Source organism: Martes martes (genome assembly GCF_963455335.1).
Source record: "Martes martes genome assembly, chromosome: 5".
NCBI lineage: Eukaryota > Metazoa > Chordata > Mammalia > Carnivora > Mustelidae > Martes > Martes martes.
The window spans coordinates 152,274,730-152,301,787 of record NC_137892.1 but is presented as its reverse complement, the minus strand read 5'-3'; the positions used below and the strand labels follow the sequence as shown (position 1 = coordinate 152,301,787).

Here is a 27,058-nt window from a genome sequence, read left to right as displayed (position 1 = left end):
GAATACTCCAGGGCTGGCTACTTGGTTACCCATCACGGAAGACTTAAAAATTCCACTTAATTATTTAAAAATTATTAGGAGAACTTTATGGGAGATTGCACAAGCCTGCTATGAAGTCTTCATCGAGGAGATCCTTTGGGGGCATTTTTCCCCTCGAAAACTCATGTAAATATTCCACACCATCGTCGCACACACGGCAATGTGCACTGAAGCAATTTAACCTTAAACAAGTTCCCGAAAATGCATTGACAAAGAAAATGAAAAATATCCAAGTAGGACTGTTCAACAGAAGTCATTTCAATGAATCATTTCAGCGAAGCAAAGGAAGAGGGGACTTTGAGTCTACAGAGGGCCTCTCGTCCTAGGGAGTCTCGCTTAAGCTCCTAGATTCTGTTCAGGGCCAGGTCTAAGGGAGAGGAAGGTGGCCAGGATACATAATTTAAGAATCAGCTAGTTGGGAGGGGGGCCTCCCAATGCAGCATGACCCTGGCTGGGTGCTTCCTTACGTTCTGCACCCTCCACACCAGCCTTGTCTTATCCTAGTCCTGGTCCCCGGCCCAAAGTTCTCTCTGCCAGGGCGGCACGGACAATGGGATAACATAGCACAGTAAATCAGAGCTAGCTTTCAAAAGCTTGGGAGTTCTAACCACAGCTGCTAAATACAGAACCAGTCTCCTTCCTTCCCCGGCTCTGACTCCTCACCGAGAAGAGGAGGGCTGTGCCCTGGCCTGGCACAGCCAGTGGCGAGTTAACAACTTAACTGTTCTTCAGTGTTAAAATAGGCATTAGGTGTCCAAATTTGCAGAGTAACTTCTGAAAGTTGTGTCTAAGTCCAATCAACTCATTTATGTGTTGCAATACTTCTAAGAGTGGACGTTCCTTGGAAATGTTTTGGGATATAATTAACACACAACACACAGGCTTTCTTATTTTTGCTGTGGTTTGGGAGTGGCTCCCCATTAACCAACCGCCCCCCTGACCCTCCACTCCTAGCTGGTTACAGACTAAACCACTGACAGGTGTTAGTATTAAAACTAAGATTGCCAGACTACGCCTTGTTTTTCCAACAAGACACCTTTCAAGAAGTAGTCCTGTATGGCGGCAGCAGTCAAAAAAAGTACTTGGACTATGTGAGTGGCCACCTGTGTTTCTAAAGAACATGTTTATTAGATGTGTATTAGATGCTTTTATTTAGAACACGATTTTAAAGAGAAGACAGCAATCCACACACACAGCCCAGCAAAGCCCTACAAACCAGTTTTCAAGGTGTGGCTCCCAGACCAGTATCAGCAGCACCCGGGAGCCTGTCAGAAATGCCCATTCTCAGGCTCCACTTGAGCCCTGCGCAATCAGAAACCCTCGGTGGAGGCCCGGGATCCTGCGGTTTAAGAAGCCCTTGGCGGGGGTTGGGGGGCGGGCGGGGTTCGATGATCTGAGGCTGTTCAGTTCCAAGAGCCACTGCCCTACCGGTAGCAGGCAATAGGGGTTTGTCACTGATGACTTTAATTCCTCCTGGGCAGGGCATTTCCAGCTTGCCAGGACGACAAAATGAGGGGGCTTAACCACTCATCGATCCCGGGGTTCAGAGCTCGGCCTCCCGCTGGCTGGCTGCAAATCTAGATTCCTGGGCCCACTTCCTGCCCCCCCCCCCACGCCCGGGCACAGGGGTTGGGGGAAGGGGGCAGATGGGGGAAAGGGGGACAGGAATCTCAGGAACCAGCTCCCCAAGTGAGTCGGATGGGTGCAGCCAGCGGAACGCACCAGAAGGCCGCCGAGCACTAAACGTCCCATCAGAAGCAACTGGGGAAACTGATCCTTTAGATCAGGGTCAGCAAACTTCTGTGAAGGGCCGGGGGGGGGGGGCGGCGAGGACTTCAGGCCTCTCTGCCCCTCTCGTGTGCCGCAGTCTGAGATGAGGAGCCCGGGAAGGGGCGCGGCTGCTTAAATTCCAGCACGACTTCCCTCAATTTCAGGTCATTTTTCAGGTGTCATAAAATACTCTTCTTTGGAGGTTTCCAAACATTAAAAAAAAAACGCGTGCGGGCAGCAGGCACGGTTTGCCACCGAGGCCTCAAGGCAGGCCGGTCCCTCAGCTCCGAGGGCCGCGGTGTGTGGGAGACACGCGCCCCTTCGACACCAACAGCTGCCTTCAAACAGGCGAGGGTTATTTTTAAGAATTCAAGTTTACTTCGCCTACAGCAACATTATGCGGCTTGGTGAACCACACAGAACATACCGAACGTTTCCACTACCTGAGAAAGTCCACGGGTGCTCCCCCTCCTGGGCAGAATTTCTCAGAAGTGCCCCTTCGGTCTGATCTCTGACCTTTAAACAGGCCAATGCAGTCAGTTTGAAATAAAAGCTGGAAGCTGGCGCTTTCGTGGCCGGTTTAAGAAACAGGAAATCTTAGATGGAAGTTACTAGAATAGGTCTCTCCTAGGCCAGAGTCCCCCTTTCCTCCCCCATGAGGGGCAGCTGCTTGGAATCTACCCACCCCTTCTCTTCTAGGGCTCCCGTCCAGCCCAGGTGGGGTCTTTCCAGAGGGCAGGCGCAGTGCTGGAGAAATGAGGGAAACAAGTTCCTTCCCAGGGAGACGCCTTTACCCATCCCCATCCAGGGCCTTGCCCTCTCTCTCCTGAGAGAGAAACAGGTACAGTTTTCCTTAAGAAACAAATACAATTCCACCAAGATCATCATTGATGGTCTCTGCGCACGAACTTCATCAGCGGATTTCAGGAAGCTGCTTCACCACTGGGATTTCCCCACGGACAAAAAGAAACTGCACAGTATCTTGAGGGGGAGAGAGGGGACCCCAAACGCTGGGTTCTGTTCCAGACCCAGAAGCCAAAGGGGGTGGGATTGCGCAAGAGGGAGAAGGGGAAAATGAAAGAGCCCAGCCTGAGATTCACGCCATCAGAAGGGATGCTCCAGCCCCGCGCTGGAGTCCCCCACCCCACCGGGCAGGGGGCAGCCCAGTTGGGGGCAGGCGGCGAATGAGACCAGGTCAGACAAGGAGGAGGACTCTCCCGTTTACCTCTGATCGATACACCCAGAGTCAACGGGGCTCTCGTTTCAAGGCCCACAGGATCGGGTGGGAACCTTGTTAAAGCAGATTCCCGGGGCCATCTTCCCAGAAGAGGACTCAGCAGCTCCGGGGTGCGGCCAAGGAACCCCCATTCTTAACAAGGGCCCCGAAGATTATCGAGCAGCTCACTGGAGAACCACGCACGGAGAAGCACCACATGGGAGTTTGGGACATTTAAACCCCAAAGTCCCACTCGAGTGGAGTGTCCAGCGTGCGAGGGCGGGAGGAGAGAAGAGAGATGGAAAGATCAAGAGCAGGGGCTCCGCAAAGGGAGAGCGTAAGGCCCCGGGGGCGGGCTTCCCTGTGAATCCCCGCCGGCAGCCGGGGTTGAGGAGGGCCGGTCGGGAGCAGCAGCAGGAAAGCAAGATGGTGAACACAAGATGATGAAACATCAGAATTTTAAAATGTGATTTTTTTTAACCCTTCTATTTCCCCAGAGCAAAAAAACAAACAAACAAACAAAAAAAACAAAATAGAGGCCACCACCAAGGGGGAGGAAGTCGGGGAGGCGGCCGGAGAACCCGATGATCTTGAGCAGTGACTTCGAGGGAAAGCACAAATGTCACGATAAGGACAGCAAGTGCGCTCAATCCCGGGGGCCCACGGAGAGGAGCGAGCGCAGCAAACAGCCAGGACGAGGAGGGGCGGGTGGGAACACCCCCATCCCAAGACTCCCCTGTCCTCCTTCTCATTCCTCCTCAAGAACTGGGAAGACCGTCTGCTCTGGCGCCAAGCCCCGGCTCCATCGGTCATCGCTGACCAAGTGTGGGCTTGCGGACACGTTATCCCACCCCAGCTCGGCTTCTGCCTTACTGCAGTAGGGCTAACCATGCCTCCCAAGGGCAGCTGTAGGATTACAGGGGAGCATCAGTGGGAACGCACCAGCGCGGTGCCTGGTAGAGAGAGGTCACCAGGCACACCTCCTCCTCCCGCCTTTACCCACTCCATATGCCAACCCTGATGAGGAGCATCTGGCTTAGAAACGGGTCCTCCTTCCCCCACCACTCACCAGGGAGGCGATCATGGGAAGGATGCGATTCTCCCATCTCACCACAGCAGCATGCCGGGTTGGAACTCTACAAACACGTTTAAAATCGGGATCAGCCAACAGAGGGCTTCTGGATCCCCCCCAAGTCTTGGTGTACTGTGGGTACTGGGTCTTTGTACATGGACAGGACGATTAGCTCCCCGTGTATATCACGGACTTCTTGGGAAAACTCGTTCCAAATAACAGGGCTATAAATGAATTTTCGGAATGGAATGCAACTCAGTCACAGACAGACAACCACCTGTATTTGTTTTAACAAATTGCCTCTGCTTTTTTTTTTAATTGATTACAGTACACGGTGCCATGTCTAATTCCTGTAGATAATTTGTAACTCGTTTTCTTTCCAAATAAGATCTTCCCATACATTTTTTTCATAAGATAATACTTGTAATAAAGAAACAGTATTTATTTAAGCCTCCAAAATAAAGAATCTATTTTTTAAAAAAGATTTTATGTATTTATTTGTGAGAGAGAAAGAGAGAGAGCGGGAGCCCAAGCAGGGAGAGCAACAGGCAGAGGGAGAAGCAGGCTTCGCACTGAGCAAGGAACCAGACACGGGACTCAACCTCAGGATGCTTGGATCATGACCTGAGCCGAAGGCAGACACTTAACCAACTGAGCCACCAAGGTGTCCCAAGAAGAATCTAGTCTTGATTCAGTGTTTTCTATTTACCTCTCCTGGTCATAAATCGTGACCTGGTCTGAGCTTAGCACACAGGATTAATTAGCTAAGTTCAGTATTCATGGGCACTAAGAATGCAAAATAGTATCCTGCTCATCTGCAAGGATGAGATATCTAATTTGCTAAGTGACCCACAAAATCGAAAGGAACCACGGGACTGACGGCACCTAACCTCTGCCCTTCTCGTCCCGCCTGCACATGAGCGTGGCAGGAAAGGTCTGGAAACACCACAGGCTCACAGAGGCACACGCAGAATGTGCCACTGAGACGCGGAGGCTAGAATCCAAGGACAGAGACCGGCAGAGCAGAGGCAGACTTGGGTACAAATAAACAGATGAGGCCTAAAGGTTGGGAAGAAGAGGCCAAAGTTGGGAGATACCCGCGAAGGAGAAAAGGCAAAAGTGAACAATTTGGCCCCTGGAAGGAGGACAGGAAGCCAAAGAAGGTCATGACCTAGGGGAGAGGAGATACACATTCTCCTACAAAAGCCTTTACAGAGAGAGAGAGAGAATTTGTGTTCAGCTAGAGCCTCACAGGGGCCAATAAATACTGCTAATAGCACCCAATCCCCCAGCCACCTGTCTACCTATCTGGGGGGGTAGGGGTGGGGGAGCAGGGGTAGGGCCCAGCTGTTCAGCCCAAAGGGACGAGGGAAAAGCCGGGTCTCAAACAGTCTGAAATAAGCTGGATTCTAAATCCACTTGGGCTGGGTTCACGTAAAACTATAAGAAGGCAGGTCCCAGAGGCCCGGATCTCTTAGGTCTTAACAATGGATTTTTCCAGTGGTGGTGGAATATGGCAGGTAACAACACAGAAATGGTATGCACTCGTAGTAAGCAGGGCCTGTAACACCTGACGCAGCCCACATTCCTCAGAACACCAACACGTCCTACCGTGTTTGTTACTGAAAAATCCCCACCTCAATGCAGATGTGGAAATGTAGGCGCTAACAGTCTTAGGTTTCAAAATGCTCAAATTTACAACAATGGGTAAAATTTACAATACACAGAGCTATGCAGATTTGCAAAGACACACATGTTTTCACGCGGGAGCTGGGTACACTAATAAACAAGCAAACCTTCCCCCCCCCCCCCCCGTAGTCCCAGAGTGAAAATTAATGGAAATATTTGACTTTCCATCTTTGAGCCACAAGACGCCAAACCAAATTCTTGGAAGAGGTCTAGAGAGTCAAACTCACGTGGCTCTCGGAGCATAAAAATATTTTCTCACTCAAAACCAAGTACTTTGGACACACTGCATTTTACTTGGTCTTCAGCATAAGACTAGAAGTCCCGGTGGTGTTCTGTCTCTGGAGTGCAGACTTCTAAGAAACTCCGCAGGCTGGAGTTTAATATCCATCTCAGAGATGGGTATTTCCAGGATGAAACAGCAAAATGTGGGAAACGCACAAAGAATTTAAATTTCCCAGCTCAGTGCCGTCTTTTTAATACAGCTGCACTGCTCTGATTAAAGCGACTTCCAAGAATAACAGATGGACCCAGACTGATGTTTCAACAAGAGAAGCCAATGCGTCTGATTTTCACAATTATCTGTCACTTGTCACCAGCGCGCCCTTCTTTCCCCTAATGTAGACAGGTCTGCAGACACCTCCTCTTTGAGAAGCGAAAGGATGGGGCAGCACCACTCATGCTCACAGACATGTCACTTGGCCATGGCCAACGCTCAGGCGTGGTCAGTCTCAAATTCTCCCTCCTTTCCTGACATCGTCTATTCCGTAGGGAAGGTTACACAAACCACTACTGTGCTCCTATTTCTAAAAGCAACACAAGAAAAGGTACCCCAGAAGAGAGTAGTTTAAAAAGGAATTACATGGGGACTCTGGGGGGCTCAGTCTGTTAAGCATCTGCCTTCAGCTCACGTCATGATCGCAGGGTCCTGTGATCAAGTCCCACATCGGGCTCCCTGCTCAGCGGGAAGTCTGCTTCTCCCTCTCCCTCTGACTGCCCCCTTGTGCATGCTCTCTCCCCCCACTCCACCCCCGTCAAATAAATAAAAATCTTAAAAAAAAAAAAAAGTAAAAATAAATTACATAGGGAGTTAGTGCTTAACGGGTATGGAGTTTCTGTTTTGGGGGTGACGAAAAGTTTTGGAAACAGTGGTGATGTTTTCACACATTGCTAATGTAATTAATGCCACTGAATTATACATGTAAAAATAGTTAAAATGGTCAATTTTATGTCATGTATATTTACAATAAACACACACAGACACTCAACAATAGAGGAAAACCCAAACTCCAATTCAGAAAAGAAAAGATGTATATCCATTCATTTTTTTCTTTCAACTCACATTTGGATATTCGTGGCAGAGACCCATCACAGAAAATCATTTAGACACCTGGAGATAATGAAAACCCCAAAATACGAAGGTCACAGCCTGTCAAGGTTGTTAACACACACACACAAGAGCCCTGGCTCCAGACGGCGGTGGGACTCCCCAAGCCAGGGCTGTATATTGTTTTAGGGATATGGTGTGCCCCTCGACTGGACTGCAAAAACACTCCCATTTTGTTAAACTTTACTGTCAGCTACCTGGAAAACTTGATCTTTCATGCTATCTTGAAGTGATAAACTTATCAATAAGCTATGACACAAAGTTAAAATAGAGGGTCATGAACATGTTTTTGAGCCGAACCACTTGGAACTGCCGATATTCAACCCTCTCAGCCTGGAGAGATGGCAATTTCACATGGTTCCAATGGACCCACAGGTTCACTGGGTTGGAAGCAGCCTTTGCAATACAAGAGACACTTGAGTCCTGCGAGGTTACAAGGGGCAAAAATAGAACTCATCCACGCTTCCTTCCTTTTGAACACAAAAGGAATAAGATTTCCCCCAAATACGTGCATTAATGCGAAAGTTAAAAAAAAATTGAGAAGGTGATATACTTTTAACAATAACAACACAGGGTTGGAATTACGTCCAGGCCAGCTGTCTAGAAAGCATCTGTCCTGTTGTCCCATAGCTTGGCGGAGACTCACAGTGCCCTGGGGACACTAGTTCTGCATCACGAATGCTGTCCCCGTCTTCCTCAATTTAAGTGTCTCTCTGCAGGTCTCCTGCTTCCACTACCTGCCACTCACGTGAGCAGCCCCAAGGGGCCCCGGGCCGACCCCCGCCCCGGGGCGGGGGGCACACCAACCGCCAAGCACACAGAAGGGACTGGCGGTGAGACCTCTCTCTGCAGCTGCCGGGCCCACAGCTGGCTTTGCGTGCGAAGCATGGAATGCTGAACTCCAGGGCATTCCTGAGCTCTTGGGGGCCAGCTGGGCTGTCAGCTTCCTTTCCGATGAAATTTGCAATTCCGTTAAAATATTTCGGACCCACCCCTTCGCCTTAACAGCCAGATCCGATCTGTGGGCCCCGGAAGCGCCATCACGGAGGTCCAGCCGTCCACCTCCTGACAGGGTGTGGGGCACGGGTGTTGGGCTGCCCCACTGTCCCTTCCCCAGCCCTCAGCAGGCTTGAGGGAGATGCCCCCGGCACCCAGGAGTGGATGCACGTGGTCCACGAACGTCACGTGCTGCATACTCCCTGCCAGGGACACAAAAACGCACTCGTCCTGGCAAAGTGAAGGGAAAACAGCGAAGAAAAAACAGCTGGTTAGGATAGTGAGTATGAGAAAATGATCGAGAAATGCAACAACAAAAATCCCTACGAATCCATCATTAAGTTTCACAAAATTGGGCCCACATTACTAATTCCAACAAGTCAACACTAGAAGATCAAACAGAAAAGGTTGGGATGGCTGAAAATGGGAGGAGCGATCCTCCAAGTAACGGGCCCACTGGGCCCGGTGTCTCCCGTCTGGCTGGAAGAAGTCTGACTTTCCCTCGGGGTGGGGCGGACTTGAGAGTAACCAGGCCATCTAACCGCCTTTTCGTGAATTAATCAAATGAGAACAATAACTTTTAAACCCAAATCTAATCATCCTCGTGGCAAGCCAATAAAGACGGAAGGGTGAGGAGGAGGGCATTTACTTGTAGACTGGGGTGATTAAATCCCCAGCCAGGAAAATATTTCTGAAGACCCCATAGAGAGACAATGCAAACAAAAAACCCCACAGAATCACTGCTTAGAGTAATTGCCTTGATTAAGTTTACTGGGGTAAGCTGAATAACTACCCCTTAAAACACAATTAGGTAAATTGATATCACTGTGAGCTGTTTCAGAGCAATCAAATTAGGCTCTTCTCGGAAAAGAATAGCTCACTTGCAAAGTGAAAAATCTAATTTAGAACTTATTACTCAATTTACAATGTTCCTAAAGGGTGCTATCGTGATGGCCCGGGCAGCTCATGAGTGTTCCAGAAAAGACCGATGTTCAAGGCTGTCTTCGCTCTTATACTTCCATAAGAGCTAATCTAGCCATACCCACACCCTGCAAAGCCATAGTGCTCTTCTAAAACTGTCTGCAGTTCAATGTCCAAGAACACACGGACAGGCGTACCTCAGAAAAATTGCAGGTTTGGTTCCAGACCCTCACAATAAAGCGATTTGAATGAATTTTTTGGTTTCCCAGTGCATATAGAAGTTATGTTTATACTATACTCTAGCTACTAACTGTGCAACAATGCCTAAAAAACAATGTGCATACATTAAAAATACTTTATTACTGGGGCACCTGGGTGGCTCAGTAGGTTAAGCCTCTGCCTTTGGCTCAGGTCATGGTCTCAGGGTCCTGGGATAGAGCCCCACATCAGGCTTTCTGCCCAGCGGGGAGCCTGCTTCCCGCCCCCCTCTCTGCCTGCCTCTCTGCCTACTTGTGATCTCTGTCAAATAAATAAATAAAATCTTTAAAAAAAATACTTTACTGCTAAAAAATGCTAGCCTTCGGGGCAGGTATGGGTGGCTCAGATGGTTAAGCATCTGCCTTCGGCTCAGGTCCATGATCTCTGGGATCCCGGAATCGAGCCCCACGTCAGGCTCCCAGCACAGCAGGGAGTCTGCTTCTCCCTGTCCCTCTGCTCATGCTATCTCTGTCTCAAATGAATAAATAAAATCTTTAAAAAAGAATGCTAGCCATAATCACTGATCACCATAACAAATAAAATAATGAGACAGTTTTAAATATGGCAAGAATTACCAAAACGTGACACAGAGACACAAAGTATGCAAATGCTGTTGGAAAAAATGTCACCAACAGTCTTGATCAAGCAAGGCTGTCACAAACCTTCAATCTGCAAAAAGGCAAAAAACAAACCAAAGGCAGTATCTTTAAGCTCAGTAAAGCAAAGCATGATAAAACAACGAACGCCTAGAATGAACTTTCAGGGCAAGTGCGGACCTGCCCTGCTGCTGTGTCCTCCACAGGCCACAGCTATGCATAGTTTTCAACAAAGTGTGCTAGCGTGTCTCTTGCACATTTCTTTCTCCATCTGCAAATACTTCACGGCGAGTAGAGCGTACGTTATAAATCAAACGGGAACATTTGGGTCCTCTCCATTCCCTGGACCAACCCACAGTAGTTTTACTTTTAGTGTGAAATGGAATTTTAAGTTAACAGTGAAGCTATGTCCCTGGCCAAAAAACAAAGGAAAACAAACAAAAAACCCCACTCTCCCCAAAACAGCTGAGCACATGTGCAAAATTCTCAGTGTCTGAATGAAATCGGTGAACATGCCCTTCAGTGCTCTCACAAAAAGCACACTATTATCTCCTGCCTACCCAGGGTCCCTGAGGTCCCACTTTAGGATTTTAGAGACGCCTGGCTCTGCTCAGCTTCCAACACTAAAAAGGACTTCAAAATGGTTTTTTGATTCACTCGGGAATCATTTTGCTGCCGTCAGACCCAACCTGGCCACGCTCAAGGTCAAATGGTTGTAGGAAGGAAGGGCCTCGAGCAAGGAGCACGGAAGAGCTTTGGAAGGTCCACGAAAGGGGTTCTAGCTTCACCTAAAGCCCTCCTCCTCTTCTCTCTGCCTCCTCTATAACCCTGGGACCAGTGGTCCGCACAGAGGATTTGGGAGTACTCCCTGCTCTCACTGCAGGCAGCCACGACCCCCAGGCCGTTCTCAGGAAAGCCCTCTACACCCTTGCTACTCACATGTGGTTCAGGAAACCAGCAGCATCACCACCACGGGGAGCTTGGGAGAAAGGCGGACTCTCAGGCCCCGCCTCAGACCTGCCAATCAGAATGCACAGCTGAGCAGGACTCCCAGGCAAGTCACATAACCACAGTCCCCCAAGTAGGGCAGACTAATTAGCTTTTGTTTCTCTGACGCCACATTTCCCCAACAAAAATGTCACCAGAATGTTTTTTTTTTTAATGCAGAAAAATACCTATTTGACAGCTTTTGCCTCAAACATGGATTTTTTTTTATTGTGGTAAAATGTACAAAAGAACGGAAAAAAATGCCACTTTAACCACTTAAGGGTTCAATTCAGTGGCATTAAAGCACAAGGACATTGTCCCACAACTGTCACCACTGTCCACCGTCAGAAATGTTCAAAAACTGAAACTCTGTACCCATTCAACAATAACTCTTCATTCTCCCTCTCCCATCCGCCCCCCCACACTGATTTTTTTCACATCTTTTAATAAACTGAGTTAAAAGTAGCCAATACCTTGAAAAGTTATCCTAGACAGGCGTGACCAGGACAAGGCCATGCTCTGTATCTTGGACCCTAATTCCTTGAAGAATCTGTCCCTGCCCAGTTACAGAGTCACTGTTCCCATCCTGGGGACCAGAACCCATTCATGAACTTCTCCTAACCCTGGGCGAATACATCTGCAAATTCACATCACAGTGAACTTGTGATATGAGGAAAGGAAGGACGTCAGGAAAGAAAGACACTGGAGTCCCCTGGCCACGGTCCATTCTTGTACCAAATCGAAATGCAATTCTTCCGTCTTGTCGCACTCTTCTGGCTTAAACCCTGTAATTTCTACACACATCTCCAAGCTCCTTATACTTGGGAATGACAGAGTGGACAATGTAAGACCAAGAATTTGGTGACTGACGGAGGATGAGAAGTCAAAGCTGAAAGTGGCTTTCACGTTTAAGTGCATGCTATTCTGGTTTAGTTGTTCTGAAGCCCACGATCTCTAACTACTGTCAGCAGTGAACACGACTATTGGCCTGACCGCCCCACTCCACTGAGCTGTTCATTAGCTAAGACTGAAAATGGCTTCACGTGGTAAAGTTCAGACCCTGTGTCATGGACACCAGCACCAAAGGGCTGGAGTTTCCGTGTCAGCCTCTGCTGAGCGGTGTACTCAGACGGGAACAGAAAGCATCTTAGATCCCCAAGGACACCATGTCGAGCAAAATAAGCCAACCACACCCAAAAAAGGACAAAATACTGTGTGTGTGTGTCTGTCTGTGTGTGATCCCTCCTCTCACACGAAGTATCTAAAGTAATCAAAATCAGAGACAGAGGGTACAAAGGTGGTTATCGAAGAACAGGTGGGAGGAAAGACAGGGAATTGCTGGTGGCTACATAGTCTCAGTATCGCAAGATGACAAAATTCTAGAGCTCTCTTGAACAACAGTATGAAGATACCTAAGACTACTTAAGTGTACACTTAAAAATGGTTACGTTTATGGGGCGCCTGGGTAGCTCAGTGGGTTAAGCGTTTGCCTTTGGCTCAGATCATGATCTCAGGGTCGTGGGATTGAGCCCCCCATCGGGCTCTTGCTCAGCGGGGAGCCTGCTTCCTTTCCTCTCTCTCTCTGCCTGCCGCTCTGCCTACTTGTGATCTCTGTCAAATAAATAAATTAAAAAAAAAGAACTTTGGAAATAAATGGTTATGTTTAGTGTTAATGTGTTTTTACCACAATTTTTTTATAGAGGGGAAAAGTAAGAAAAAAAAAAGAAGAAAGAAAAGAATTATCTTTGGGATTAAAAAAACAAGTCAATGATGAAAAAATTCCACCAACAATCTATTTTATAACACTTTCAGGAACAAAGTTACATCAAGTCAGGTGCACTGTTTAAATACACGCTTTCCTGTTTTTTACATCATCTTGAAAAGTACGTACAGAACCTGAAAGGAAGTGAATTCTCATCTGGGTCAGGTGGGAAGGGAGGACAGGCAGGATAATGGAAAGACAGATGAACATGGACGAGCCCTGCATGGGAATGTACACACTTAAGCCTGACAGAAGTCACTTAGCCTGTCCTTAGTTTACAGATCATACAGTACAGCCCGAGAATCTGATGAGAAGGAAACCAGGCTGGGCAGCAGTTCGAGTCCCCGCTGGCAATGACCATCAGACTCGCGATCTATCTGCCCCCTCTCCATCCCCTGCACTCGCCGTCGACCAAACCCGGCTAGGTCTTCACCACCGGACAAATGCTGACCAACTCTTCAAGACTCTCAGACGACAGAGAAACCGAGGACCTGCCACACAGCCCAGTAACATCACTGTTGATGAAGCCACGAAACGAGAAAGGTACCACCAAGAGGACTCTCTGTGAAGAGGTCTTGATAACCACGTAGCCCGTATCTGCCTTAAACTACTTGACACTGACCCTGAAGGGTTTGTTCTCAAGAAAACTGGCAAACCAGAATCAGACGCTGAGTTTTTAAATACTGGCAAAGGACATCCTTCACTCCTCAGGTCTTAAATTTTGCTATGTGCCTCTGAAAAAGGGATCCGTTGGTAACATTAAAATCAGTTTCCTTGATAAAACGGAGACACCAGCCTTCTTTTACAATTGCCCGAATATAACCGATGAGCTAATTTCTGGATTCATGTATTTGCTTTCGCTGATACAAGCTTTTAGGTTACACTAAAGAACAGGACACCCGAAGCAGTGGTTGACGCCCCCACCTGAAGGAACCTCTTCGTTTGAAGAACAAGGTGGACAAGGAACTCAGGTGAGGTGAAGCCCACCTTGTTCTTACAGGAACCGCCACTACCTACATTCCCACCGGCAGACCGGTTATTTCCAACATTGTAGGAAATGCAAGAATTTTAAGGGAAAGCGGTAAGGAAACCAATACGCAAATATGCATAATTCTGAAGTTTTTCTCAAATTGCTTGCACCCTGTAGGTCTGTTTCTTTAAGGAGATTCCCGGGAACCAGCCAAGTGGAGCGCTCTTCTGTCCTGTCCAGGTTGGAACACTTTGTACGTTCCGTTTGGGGAGTTTTATTACATCTCCCCCCCACACTTAAGGTGTATGTATGTTCTACATTCTTTCCAGGATTTGGTTTTTCCCACTTAGAAAAAAACACTGAAGGTATGGGGGGGAGGGGGAGGGGGGCAGCGAACACCCACGTGCACCTGTAGGACAACCTCCGGAAGAAGAACACGTCGGGAAGCCGCCCACGTGTGCTCACCTGACCATAGTCTGTCCGGAAGACCACGACGCCCTCTGCACAGGAATTGACAGTACTTGGAAAATGCTGGCCATTTTCTCTCAGCCAGACCCGTGTCCCCTGTAAACAAAACAAAGGAGATTTCAGTGGGAGCTTGGGTTGCGTTTCGTGGCAAATCACCACTCTCAAAACCACTGACTACTACATGCCTTTAAGAAAAAACAACGTTTTAAAAAGCAAATGTTTTTCTCAGACAAGAATGACTCTTCTGAAAGCATCAGGCACAGCCTTCACTAGAGACAAGCGTGACTGAGCGTCCCACCAGAGAACACGGAAAAGGAGGCCAGAAAATAGTAGGCCCTGTGTTGCGGAAATGCCAAGTGGTTTATGCGAATGATCTCATGTCACTCAGAAAGGCCCTTGAGACAGGCACTGCTATCACTGAGCTTTCCAGAGGGAGAACCTGCAGGCCTGAAGGCAGAGCAACTCGCCCAGCATCACAAGATGGGAAGAACTTGACTCCAGGCAGTTGGGTTCCAGAAACAAGTTTAACCAGGTCGCCACATTGCTCCACCAGTGTTGAAAACTCACTGGGATCTGCTGGCTCCCACCCTGCCCGCTCCAAGCCCCATGAGCCTGGCCACCTGGACGGCATTCGAACAGTCTGCTGACTTCTTACTGGGACCAAATCCAGGGGTCAAATCAACGCTCCAAGAGAGGGACTAAAGTCTTAGGAAAGATCAGAACTTTTGCTAGGATTCCACCAAACCACCCAACACATGCCAGTGTTCAGGACTGTAGTCCAAGATGGAAACTTCCAGATCCTATTGTTTTCACCTGGGTCCTAGACTTCAGCGTTGACTTTATTTCCATTTTTTATGTCCCCACTGGACAAATGAAATAAGCATAGAATTTATCTTTCGATGATGAATTTCCTCCTCCTTTAATTTCACAACATGAAAACCACTCATTTCCAAGAACAAGGGATAAAAGTTTGAAGAAATCACTGGGTGTTACTGGTCAAATTATAACAAATTATCGGTATGATGTACACCCATGTGATGGAACATAACACTAAGCGCTAATTTTTCATCAAGTTATTACTAATTTGGTCCACATCATCAACCCCAACAAAAAGGACCCCAAAAAAGCACATCCTTATGACACAGTGTGTTCATGTGAAAATACTATACCTAAGTTATCACTGGAAATGGCACCTGCGTGGAACTTTTTCTAGAACTTTCAACCTCATTTTATTGGTCTACTTAATTTGTTTTGATTTCAATTGTTAAGTGAAATATATAAAATATATTGATTAGAGTATATTTAACTTGCCATTTAAGGGGCTCCTACTAGTCTCTTAAAAGAGTTGGTGGGGGATAAATAATATAGACAAATAATAATATAAATAAATAATATATAAGTAACATATAAGTAAATAATATAGAACTTTATACTTTAACTTTACGTTAAAAATAACATAACTTTATGCTACGTTATTTTTCATAGGAGTATTTTAGTTTTGGGGGGGTTTTTTTGGTTGTTGTTGTTTTTGAGAGAGAGCACTGGGGGAGGACGGACGAAAGGGAGAGGGAGAGAGAATCTTAGGCAGGCTCCACGCCCAGTATAGTCAAATGCCGGGCTCAATCTTATAATCCTGAGATCAAGACCCAAGCTGAAATCAAGAGATGGATGCTTAACCCGCTGAGCCACCTGGGCCCCCTCCCCCCACGTTATGCTACTTTAAATTATGTTTATCAGTAGCAAAAAGAGTAGCTAACTTCCAATAATGGCGTGCCCGTGTGTCACAGTCATAAGCTAAGAGCCTCAAGGACACTGGATTTAATACCAACCCTCAGTAAGCTAGGAATCCTGCCTCCAGGAGGAAACCGAAACTCAGAGCCCAAGTCCTTGCTTTCCACCACATAGCTGTTCTCTCCGATTCCTAACCCCATGCTCTTTCTACACTTCATACTATTTATCTCCTTGAAGTAATTCATAAAATAAATGAACGAATCAATGCACATTAAAATATAACAACAGGGGCACCTAGGGGGCTTAGCTGGTTAAGCATCTGCCTTCGGCTCAGGTCACAATCTTAAGGTCCTGGGATCAAGCCTCTCATTGGGCTCCTTGCTCCGTGGGGTCTGCTTTCCCCTTTCCCTCTGCCTACCGCTCCCCTTGCTTGTGCTGTCAATTAAATAAATCTTTAAAAAAATATATAACCCAGAAGTCACTTTAAGTGGCCAGTGACCACACATACAACCATCTGTTCTCTTTTACCTTGCCAGGAGGGAAAATTTAAGACACAAAAATCTGACTTGGGGCCCTTTGGCTGGCTCGGTCTGTAGAGCAGGTGACACTTGATGTCGGGGTTTTGAGTCCCACATTGGGTGTACTTATTTAAAAATTATTTTTAAAAATCTGACTTAAAAATTACTCCCTTGTTGCCAGTAATGACCTTCTTTATGCCAGCCAGGAGCGAGAACCTTACTCGGAATCCCAAGTCAATACTGAGTCTGGTCCAAGTCTTTGGGACCAGCTCTCCTGTTCCCTGTGACTGGCTCTCCCAGCACCGCCTGCCACAGCCCTACAGAAGCCCTCCCCACAGGCATTCCCTTTCTCCTTGTTACGCAAGTCTTGAGGTATTAACTCATACCTTAACCTTACCTCCAAAGAGGGGTTGAAATCCTCCAAGATCCTACACAGCATCAAAAATGCTTACGAGCTATTTCTCTATAAATCTCTATAAAGCCTGCCTTATTTAAAGAACACGCAGAACATCAAGAGAGGGGAGTTCCCACCCCTGCAGGAGGCACTCCCGTCCCTCGGATGGGCAGCTCGGGCGGAGACACAGGGAACACCAAGAATTCTCCTCCAACTGCCTGTCAGTCGGATTTATTTAGCACACAGCTGCTTCCAAAAAGAACATTCACTTCCGCCGTCCTCTAACACTGTTCTCTCACACATCACTCCACCCCAAAACTACATTAACTGCAATGATCTAGAAAAAGACTCCCAAGTGCCTGAACTATTTTTATTTATTGAAGTGATCTCTACACTCCCTGTGGGGCTTGAACTGACGACCCTGAGATCAAGACTTGCATGCTCTACGGACTGAGCCAGCCAGACACCCCGGTTTCTATCACCTTTTTCTTTTTTTTTATTTATTTTAAAGATTTTATTTATTTATTTGACAGACAGAGATCACAAGTAGGCAGAGAGAGAGGAAGGGAAGCAGGCTTCCCTCTGAGCAGAGAGCCAGATGTGGGGCTCGATCCCAGGATCCTGGGATCATGACCTGAGCTGAAGGCAGAGGCTTTAGCCCACTGAGCCACCCAGGCGCCCCTTTATCTTTTTAATTTACACATCAGAGACTGCAACATTTTAAAGTTCTGAAATACCTACAGACACACACACATACACACACATGTATGCACACACTCAAATGGAAACTTCCGAAGTTCTATAAAGTGAGAACTTTTACTCATTGGGTAAAATCATGAAATAATAATTCACAGTGGTCCTGTCCTCCAAATCCTAAGTCCGAAGCATTGTTTGCTACCACTATCACCCGCACTATTTTTTTTTTAATCAAAATGGATTTCATGGGTTACCCATTTTTAAAATCGCCTACTTAGTAAGAATCAAATATTTTATTATGAAACATTGCTGAATTAATATAAATTGTCGCAAGGATTAACATAAACCTCCCAACTTCCAGAAGCTACACAGCGTTCAGTTTCTTACACCTGAGTTGTGCTGTGGTACTTTTTACTGTCCGTGACGGTCGGGAAAGCCCTTTGTAGACACAGTCCTACAGGATCAAACAGCGGTTCAACTTCCTTCGTCCAAAGGTCTTTTTCAATAGGTGTGAAGAGATGCTGATAAGCAGGTTCTAGGAAATCCACCCGGACTGGAAATTTCAAGCCCATTGGCCACAACACGAGGCCTACAGCTGCCGCATCCACAGGTAGGAAGGGAAACACATTCAAAACACTCCCTTTGTTCCTCGAAAAAGCTTAAACTGGCAATTTTCATGAAATCGGAACTACAGAGTAAAACTGAAGTGGCTATTTTTACAGATTGTTCTTGATGGTTTCTCTGAGCCCCCAAATGTTCTGCCTCCACTCTATTTGAATAGAACACACATGCCCAGGTCCAGAAAAGAGGCCACCCACAGGCATTTGAAAATGAAGTCACAAGCGGACACTCACCAGATCATCCAAGTTTGTGTGGGGAAGAAATATTTGCCCACCATATGCAAGCCATTATATTCTGTCATTGTTAAATAAGGCTGATAATTTAATGCACAATCCAGGCAACCTAGCATATGGAGAAAGCTCACGATTTGAGTTTTAAAATGTCTTTCTAAGTTTGATCATAACATACACATTTTATTAAAACCTGGGCAAGTTTTCATCCTAATCTCTGAGCTGGATATGTGTGAAATTTAACAGCTAAAAATTTTCCTGCACGTAATCACCAGTAACATTTTTATACCACAATGTCCTTGCACCAAAGCTCCCATCCCCTTTGATCTGGAGCAATTCTGTAGGATGGGATGGTTATTACTTGCCTCCCTGTTTCTGAAAGGGAGGTTCATAGGGTTCTACTTTCCATTACCAACAAATGATTTCCTGGATAGAAAAAAAAATAATAATAATACCGACTGTACCACGTGTTGGTAAGGATGTAAAATGGTACAGCAGCTTTAGAAAACAGTTTGGCAGTTTCTTAAAAAGCTAAACACAATCTCACCATGGGTTCCCACAATTCAACTCCTAGAGATCTACCTCCTCAAAAGAAAGGTTTCAACAAGTCTTGCGTGCAGGGACGCCTGGGGGGCTCAGTCCGTTAAGCTTCTGCCTTCAGTTCAGGTCATGATCTCAAGGTCTTGGTACGGCTCCCGGTTCACTGGGGAGACTGCTTCTCCCTTTGGCCACCACGCCCAGCCCTCTCATGCTCTCTAATAAATAAATAAAACCTTAAAAAAAAAGTCTTACATGCAAATATTTGGAGCTACTTATTAATAGCAAAATACTAAAAATTATTCAATGACCATTAACTGGTATAGAGACAAAATGTAATAAATCCATACAATGGAATGCTTCCAAATCATTTAAAAAAAATGATTTCCAAACCTACATACTTCTCAATTGTACATACTCGTTCTTAACCATTCTGTAATGGGAAAACCCCAGTTGGGTCTCTATAAGTGGGAGAAGAGAAATCAAGAAACTTACACAGACCCATGCACCCACAAGCATTCAGGGGGAAGGGCTGAATTCTCTGAAGACCTGTGCTGAGTTCAAGTCCCTGCTCTCCACTCATGTCAGTGAGGGGCTGAGACCACACAGGAGACTTGCCCAAACTAATCGAAAGATGAGACTGTGACAGATTGTATCACGGTCTCAGAGGGCTTAATTATTAGACCCATCACCCTGGAAGATAATCATATATCCCCAGCCGACTGGGGACCCCCGGTGCCTCCACCCTGGGCCAGGAGTTTCATCTGGCTCTTTCTGGCCACCATAGCAACACCGCCTGAAATTTTTACCTCCCGGCCCTTCCCACACAATGCCTGCTGATCCCTTCTTGAAGGTAAAGAAGATAAAATCACCAGCACAGATTTCAATCTACTTTTTTAAAAGTACTGTATTTCCCTTCTGATTTTAAAAATGATTTTCTCTTTTGAATTTTGATGGAAAGAAAAAAAAACTAAGTTTAAAAAGAAGGTAGGGGAAAAAAATCCTAAAGAGAGACAATGATGCTATGCTTTAAATACCACTCCGTGTGGCATGTTCTGAGTACAGATTCACAGAAAGGAGAACATTTTTTATACCCAAACACACAACTCAATCTCAGACCCAGAACCACACCTACTTCTCTTACTTGGCCTGTGTTAGTAAGTCACGGTTCAGGATTCTCTAACCACCCACGTGATAAAGTCACAATTTGTTCAGAAATGTGATTTTTTTTTTTTTTTTAAAGAGAAAGGGATCAAATAAGTTTGCAATGGCTAAATTAATAGGGCTCTTTAAATCTATAGTAGGCACACCTCGATGCCTCAGCTAGTAAACATGGGACTCTTGATCTCAGGGTCATGATTTCAAGCCCCATCATAGCTACAAAGGCTCACTTAAAGAAGGAAGGAAGGAAGGAAGGAAGAAAAGATGGAAGGAAGGAAAGAAGATCAAAATTAATTAAATCTGTAATAAATTCAGCAGCCAAAGCAAAGTTCTCCTCTTTTGCCTGCAATCACTTCTAACCTGGCATCTTCTACAATATCTAATACAAAAGGCTGCAGGGCAAGGTCTGGGGGACCCTGTTCCTGACCCTATTGAATTCCAGAAACTGGATGTGGATATTATAGTACCAAGGATTTAAACAGCACTTTTTCTACATTTTTTTTTAAATCGAGATGTAATTGACAGATAACATATTAGTGTCAGGTGCACATGATTCAATATTTGCATAACTGTGACATGATCACCGAAGCCTAGTTAATATCCATCACCACACAGAGTTACAATTTTTTTCTTGTGATGAGAACTTTTAAGATCTCCTCTCAACAACTTTCAGGTACACACTACAGTATTAACTATGATCACCAAGCTGTACATTACATTCCCAGGACTTATTTATAACTGGAAATTTGTTGTCTTTTGACCCCCTTTACCTACTTCTCCCATCTCCTCCCCACCCCTCGCAAACCACTGATCTGTTCTCTGTGTAAGTTTTTTTTGGGGGTGGGGTGGGGGTTAGCTTCTACATATAAATGAGATCTCTGTTTTATAGTCTTTTTTTTCCCCCTGTTGAAGTAGAAACACCTTTTCAACATATTTTTTTTTCTAATCCTATTATTCAAATCCAACTTAAAAGATACAGCTTTTACAACACATAAAGTCCTAAAGCTGATTTCTCAATCTGGTATTAGTGACATTTAGGTTGAGGTAATTATTTATTGGCGGTGAAAGGACAGTCCTAGTTGAGAATCACGGAGCCACAGCCAAATCAGTTTCCAAAACCAATTATTGTCAGTGACCTTGTTAACAGAAAGCAGATGCTATTGCTTAATTTCTAGAAAATTCTACAACTTCGCAGAGTCGAATTGGCCCAGATACAGCATACCTGGGGCAGATCTAATTTCTGGGGACATTAAACCAGGTACATACAGAAGGGAGAGGGTGGCTCTAGGACTCAAAATGTTTGACAAGGAAGAAGTTCAAGGAGGCAGAGTCTGATGGTGGTGCAAGAGGGACTCTCCCCTTTTCCTCCCTCTGTCCAGTCTGTTATGTTTTTAAAGTGGATCAGAACAGACGTTTCATGTTTTTACACAGATGACTGAATGGTACGGACAAAACCTGGCCACGGTGCTCTTGGCCCTCAGAAGCTATTTCAACCCCCCAATGCTCACAAACCTCCAACACAAAACTGGTCAGGAATTTGGAAATGGTGCACACAAGAATGGAGAGGGGGCAGATGCCCATGTGAAATGTGAGTGTGAAAACTGCAGCATGACCACAAGCAGTGGGGACAAAGGACAGCTGGCTAGAGACAGACCCAGCAGATTTTTCCCCAAAAACGAACAGGGAAGGGGAAACCCAAGACTCTCCCCTCCAGGGATGGCCACTCCTCAGGAGGGGCCCTGGGACAGAGTGAAGGGTCAGGGGACCAGTAACTCTCAGCATCCCCCCACCCGTGGGTGGTCTTTCCATCCCCTGGCCACACAGCCTGCAGACTGTGGGGTCCACAAGGCTGGTTGATCTCAGTCTCATTTCCTCACCTCATGACGGCAGGGCATTAGATCTGAGACACCTCATTTCTCACCAACACTATCAGATTCCAAAGAGGAACCCTTCAACCAGGCCCAGGGCTCCTTAGACTCTCAAGGGACCCTGGGTGGTTTTAGTCTCCCGTCTCAAAGGATGCAGAACTCAACCAGGTGCTAAGGCCACAGCTCCAACCTGCATCAGCCACCGAGGCAGGGGGGTGAGGGGGGGAGTAAAAAAGGGAAGTTCAAGAGAGAAACTATGAGCCTAGAGCCCCTGATGATGGAGACCTGTGGCAACTTGTGCCATTTTACTTTTGGTTGCGGAACAGTGATGCCTTTTGTTTTCTGGATAGGCAACCCCAACAACTGTCCTTGGCCCATCAGGGCTGAGGCCATCATTAGATTCCAGAGGAAAATGTGTTGTGGACATTCTGCTCTAGACTCACAGACATAATCACCCCTACCCTAAGATGATGCTGGACGTGTTAGATAGCTCCCTAGACAGGCCTCTAGAATCCTCGATGGTATTGCTGAAATACTATATATTTTTATAAGAAATGCTTTCCAGCTATTTATAGCTATAATAGATTTGTAGCTTTCTTCTCGGTCATCCTCATCTTCACTAACATAATTTCTGGGCCTCATCTATGGGCCTAAGGACCATCTATGGTACCATTTCCACAGGTAGACATGCAGCATCCCCAACAACTCAAACACCCCTAAAAACCAGTATGGCTATAAACAGAGGCCTGTCTGCATTCATTATATGAAGTACAGAGACTGTTCGTCCCACGTCTTTGGAGAACTCGTTAGGACCCCATCCTCTCCTCCATCAACGCTGCCACCAAGAAGGCTCATGAGGCACTCACATTTTTTCTTGTTGTCCTGCCCAGAGGGTCAAACTCTATTACCCCATCAGCTACCTGGAACGGCAGCTTCCAAGGAGGAAGGACATGAAAAGCTTCCAGAAGAGGACATGAAAAGCATATGAATGGTAGAAGGTAGAAAAGGAGAAAAAGAAGAAAGAAAATAGGAAAAAGCATCACCAACCAGAAACTAACCGTTGCTCACTGGTAAAGATACAAAGACCCACTGGCATCTCCCACTCCTGATCCAAAAATCAAACCCAAACTATGTTAGGTGGCGAGATGCTTAAATTATGACTGTGTGATGCTGTAAAGAGTTTATTCCCTGGCTATGGGGTCCAACTTGCCAACTGATTCAGTCCTGGTTTTATATTCTAATTTTTCTCCTACCTTCTTCACAATTCCTTAAAACAGCTCGTTAGTTACTCTTGTAAACAACAGTGACTAGAAATAATCCAGAAAGAATATTGAAAGAACAAAGATATCCCCAAGTTGCTGAGATCACCTCAAACACTGAGAATCCAGAGAACAAACTAGTCCATATATTAGTTAACCAATCATCACATAGCCAACACTTATGTGTTGAAAAGAGGACAAACTAGGGCTGAAGAATCCGTCAACACACATGAAATTCATCCGTTCATCTGTAAGTCACTTCACCCAGGAGACCATCCCTCCATCCACCCACCCACCAGCCCATTCCTCCTACAAATATCTTTTGAGCCCCCCATTTGGTACCAGGAACCATGAAAGATTCAACAGGACACAAAACTGTTGCTGCTCTAAAGAGCTTACCATACATCCAGGATAAAGTACCTCTTTTCTAATACCCTCCCCCTCCAATCTCTTCCAAAGGAAATAATTACATAACATAAGGAGATCAAGGCAAGAAAGACAGTAGGTAAATGAAAGAAAGAACACGCAGATTTTACCAAATGAGTAAAACTGTTCTGATGCTAAGAACTCTCAAAAACCGGTGAGAAATCCTAAGGAACGTAAAACTACTCCTTTCTTCTTTTTAGGGGATACAGTAGGATATAGAACAGAAGGGGCAAAGAAAGGCCATTACAAGATGTTTGCACTCTTCACGGAATATAATACCAGATATCTTTCACCTCTTATCTCCTAGAGTTTGTTGTTCCTTCCTATTCTTGAGCAGAATAAGTTTTTTTTTCCAAAAAAAACAACAAAAAACCCCCTACAAATAAAAACTGATAGTAGCCAGAACAGGATTTCATTAAGATTATCCTATCTGTTTTTAGGGGAAAATAAAACAAAACACAAATTTACTTGGGACAGGAGTTTGTCATCACTTCCTGAAAAACGAATGAACCAAGAACACGATAGGAAGTAAATAAACTTAAAACAAGTACTTCTCACTTCTGGGGCATACACACTAATTCCTTTGCAGAATTTTATTAAATTCCAAAAGCAGTTGATGTTTTTCATAAAACCATACTTCCTGGATTAAAAGGCGCTTAAAAATAATCTGGTCCAATCAAAAAGATCGCGTGTTGGCGAGAATTTGGAGAAACTAGGACTGCACACACGGTTGGTGAGAAGGTACAATGGCATAGCCCCCCCGAAGAATGATCCAGCAGCTCCTCGAAAGGGTAAACATAAAAGGGTCACCGGATGACCCAGGAATCCCGCTCTTCAGTATCTACCCAAGCGAGATGAAAATATATGTCCGCACATCAACACTTGCATACGAATGTTCGTAGCAGCAGTATTGACAATAGCCCGAAAGTGGAAATAACCCTCATAGTCCATCAACTGCTGAACAGATTTTTCTAAAATGTGGCACATTCATGCGACGGAATATTACTCGGTGATAAAAAGGATGAAGAACTGATACACATTACAACACGCGGGAGACTTGAAAGCATTATACTAAGCAGAAGAAGTCACAAAGGACCATGTATTGTCTGATCCCATTTCTGTGAAATGTCCCGAAGGTAAATCCATGCAGACGGAGAGCTGACTGATGGCTGCCTAGGGCTGGGTGTAGGCAGTGACAGCTAGTAGTTTTGTAGTAGGTTAGTAGTTTTGACGGCTTTCTGTTTTGTTTTGTTTTGTTTTGGAGTGATGAAAACCTAGAATCAGATAGTGATGGTTGTGCAACCATTAGTCTATTCTCATATTAATATGTACTGATATACTAGTAATTAGTGAATATCCAAAAAAACACTGAGTTGCGTATTTCAAAAGGGTGGATTTTAGGATATGTGAATTACACTGCAAATAATAAAAAAGGAGAGGAGGAGAGATCAACAAGGAATGGAGACAGACTCACCTCTGAGTTCATTCCCTCCCTGGATCCCGCTATCCCACAGGCCATCGCCTTCCGGGACCTCCCTTACTCCATACATCAAGAAAGCCCTCTTTTCAGTTTACGCTGCTTTTCATGGAGTCTCCATGGTTCACAAGCAAAGACGTATCAGTTATTATTTTTGTAACACAAATGTCACAACTTTCAGAAGACAGCCAGAAGGCAACTGCAAATGACCACAGCTGTTTTAATATGCTTTCCTTAGATCCCCCAAACCATCGTTATTTCAGCGTTTGGACTATTTGATGTAGGATAGTATAAGGCAGGAACGGATTAGTTTTATGCCGTTCAATCTCCAGCACCTGGAACAGGGCCAGACACCCTAGATGAGGGCTAAGAATTAATTAACTCCCTCTCAATCCCAAATCCCATCCCAGGGTCCTGTTCCATGCTCAGTAAGCGCACAGTGGCTTCTGCAAGACCCATGCTGCTCAGAGAGGGGAGCCACTGAGGGTTTCGGCCGGGGTCTTAGAGACCACACTGGACGCTCCCCTTGAAGGTGTGGACTCCTAGGTCAAGGACCTGAGGGTTCTCTGCACAAAATGACAGGCCACGTGGCTTGCCTGAGCACAAAGAGATCACATGAGATGGCACGAGCGGGCTCAGCCAAGGTCTCCAGAGCCACAGGGCTCTCTCCGACACAATGTGGCCACATCTACATCCGGGGTCTTGCTGCAGGCACCCTCGGTCACGTCCAGAATGGCTGTTAGCCGTCCACTGCTCGGACAGCTCCCCTCCGAATGCCTTGCTGGAAAACCCAAGACCATACAGGCCTGGTTTAACTAACCACATGAACAAACCTTTTCTCTAGGACTACAACTATGGATGCTTTTCTGTTGGGAGGGATTAAAAAGTAACTTCTAAATACAAGCTACACCCTCCAGGAACGTGATTGGGGGGGGGGGAGTGCTGAAGAGGATGGAAACATTTCTAAATCACCTAAATGTCGGTTTTGTTCTATCTAGGAGATTTGATCTAAATAAAAGGTGTGAGGACGCAGAAGCACCTGGAACGTGACACGCCAGACCAGCTGTGCAAAGCAGTGGGGCTTGTGGTTTCTGCTGTTGTTTTCAATAAACTTTTTAAATTTCAGGCTACGTTCGGATTTTACAGAGAAGTTGCAAAGGTGACAGGAGTCCCCACGCATCCTTTGCCCAGGTCCCCCCCACTGCCGACCTCTCACACCTCGAGGGCACACCTGTCACAACTAAGGCACTTCAAGTCAAGCTCCACACTTCATTAATTCCACCAGTTTCTCCTTCATGTCTTTTTCTGTCCCAGAATCCCACCCAACCGGGACAGTCTCTCTAGTTGACATGCCTCCTTAGGTTTTTCCCTGGTGTGTGACAGTCTCTCAGACTCTCCTTGTTTAATGGCCTTGCCAGCTTTGAGGTGTCCACATCAGGTATTTCGTAGAATGCTCCCTCTTTGGGGGTTTCTCTCGTGGCTGGACTGGAGTGTCGTGGTTCCCAGGGATGGCGCAGTCCAGGGGGGCAAACTGCTTGAATGGAAATCCTGGCTTCACCACAGCTGAGCCATGTGGCTTGGGACAAATTAACCTCCACGGGTCTCCGTTTCCCCAGCTACAGAAGAGATTGGAAGACCACCTACCCCCAGGTTTCTGCGAGGCTCAAACTGGCTGATAACGAAGGTGAGCCCATCATCAGGAATTCTCCTGAGGAATTCTCCACGGAGAGAAGTGGCCACTGACGGAGGGAGCGACAAAGATGCTATGCTTGGGACTGAGACCCAGTCCAAAGATTAGCAACAGACAAACCTTACTTCCAGAAGCTTGTAGTCCTGGGCGGGGGTAGTGGGGGTGGGGAACGACACACAAAGTAGAAACAGGTAACTGGAGCTTGATGCCCCAAGGACCCATCTGGGGAGACATACACAAAGCCTGCACCTGGGCTGTTGACAAAGGAAGCAGGCCTCACACAAGGGATGGACTGGACGGACTCTCCTAGGGCAGGTGGAAA

The 27,058-nt window shown here is 46.1% G+C and overlaps 1 protein-coding gene across 1 annotated transcript in view; it reads right to left on the bottom strand.

Annotated features, from left to right (window-relative positions):
• LOC308343375 (unconventional myosin-X-like) overlaps positions 1 to 27,058 on the bottom strand; it is a gene marked incomplete at its 3' end in the record, with an annotated part of 119,648 nt that overhangs the window by 60,445 nt on the left and 32,145 nt on the right. The window contains exon 2 of the mRNA XM_080804376.1: positions 14,126 to 14,224. Coding sequence (XP_080660502.1) covers positions 14,126 to 14,224 — 99 coding nt within the window. The remainder of the gene's footprint in view (positions 1 to 14,125; positions 14,225 to 27,058) is intronic.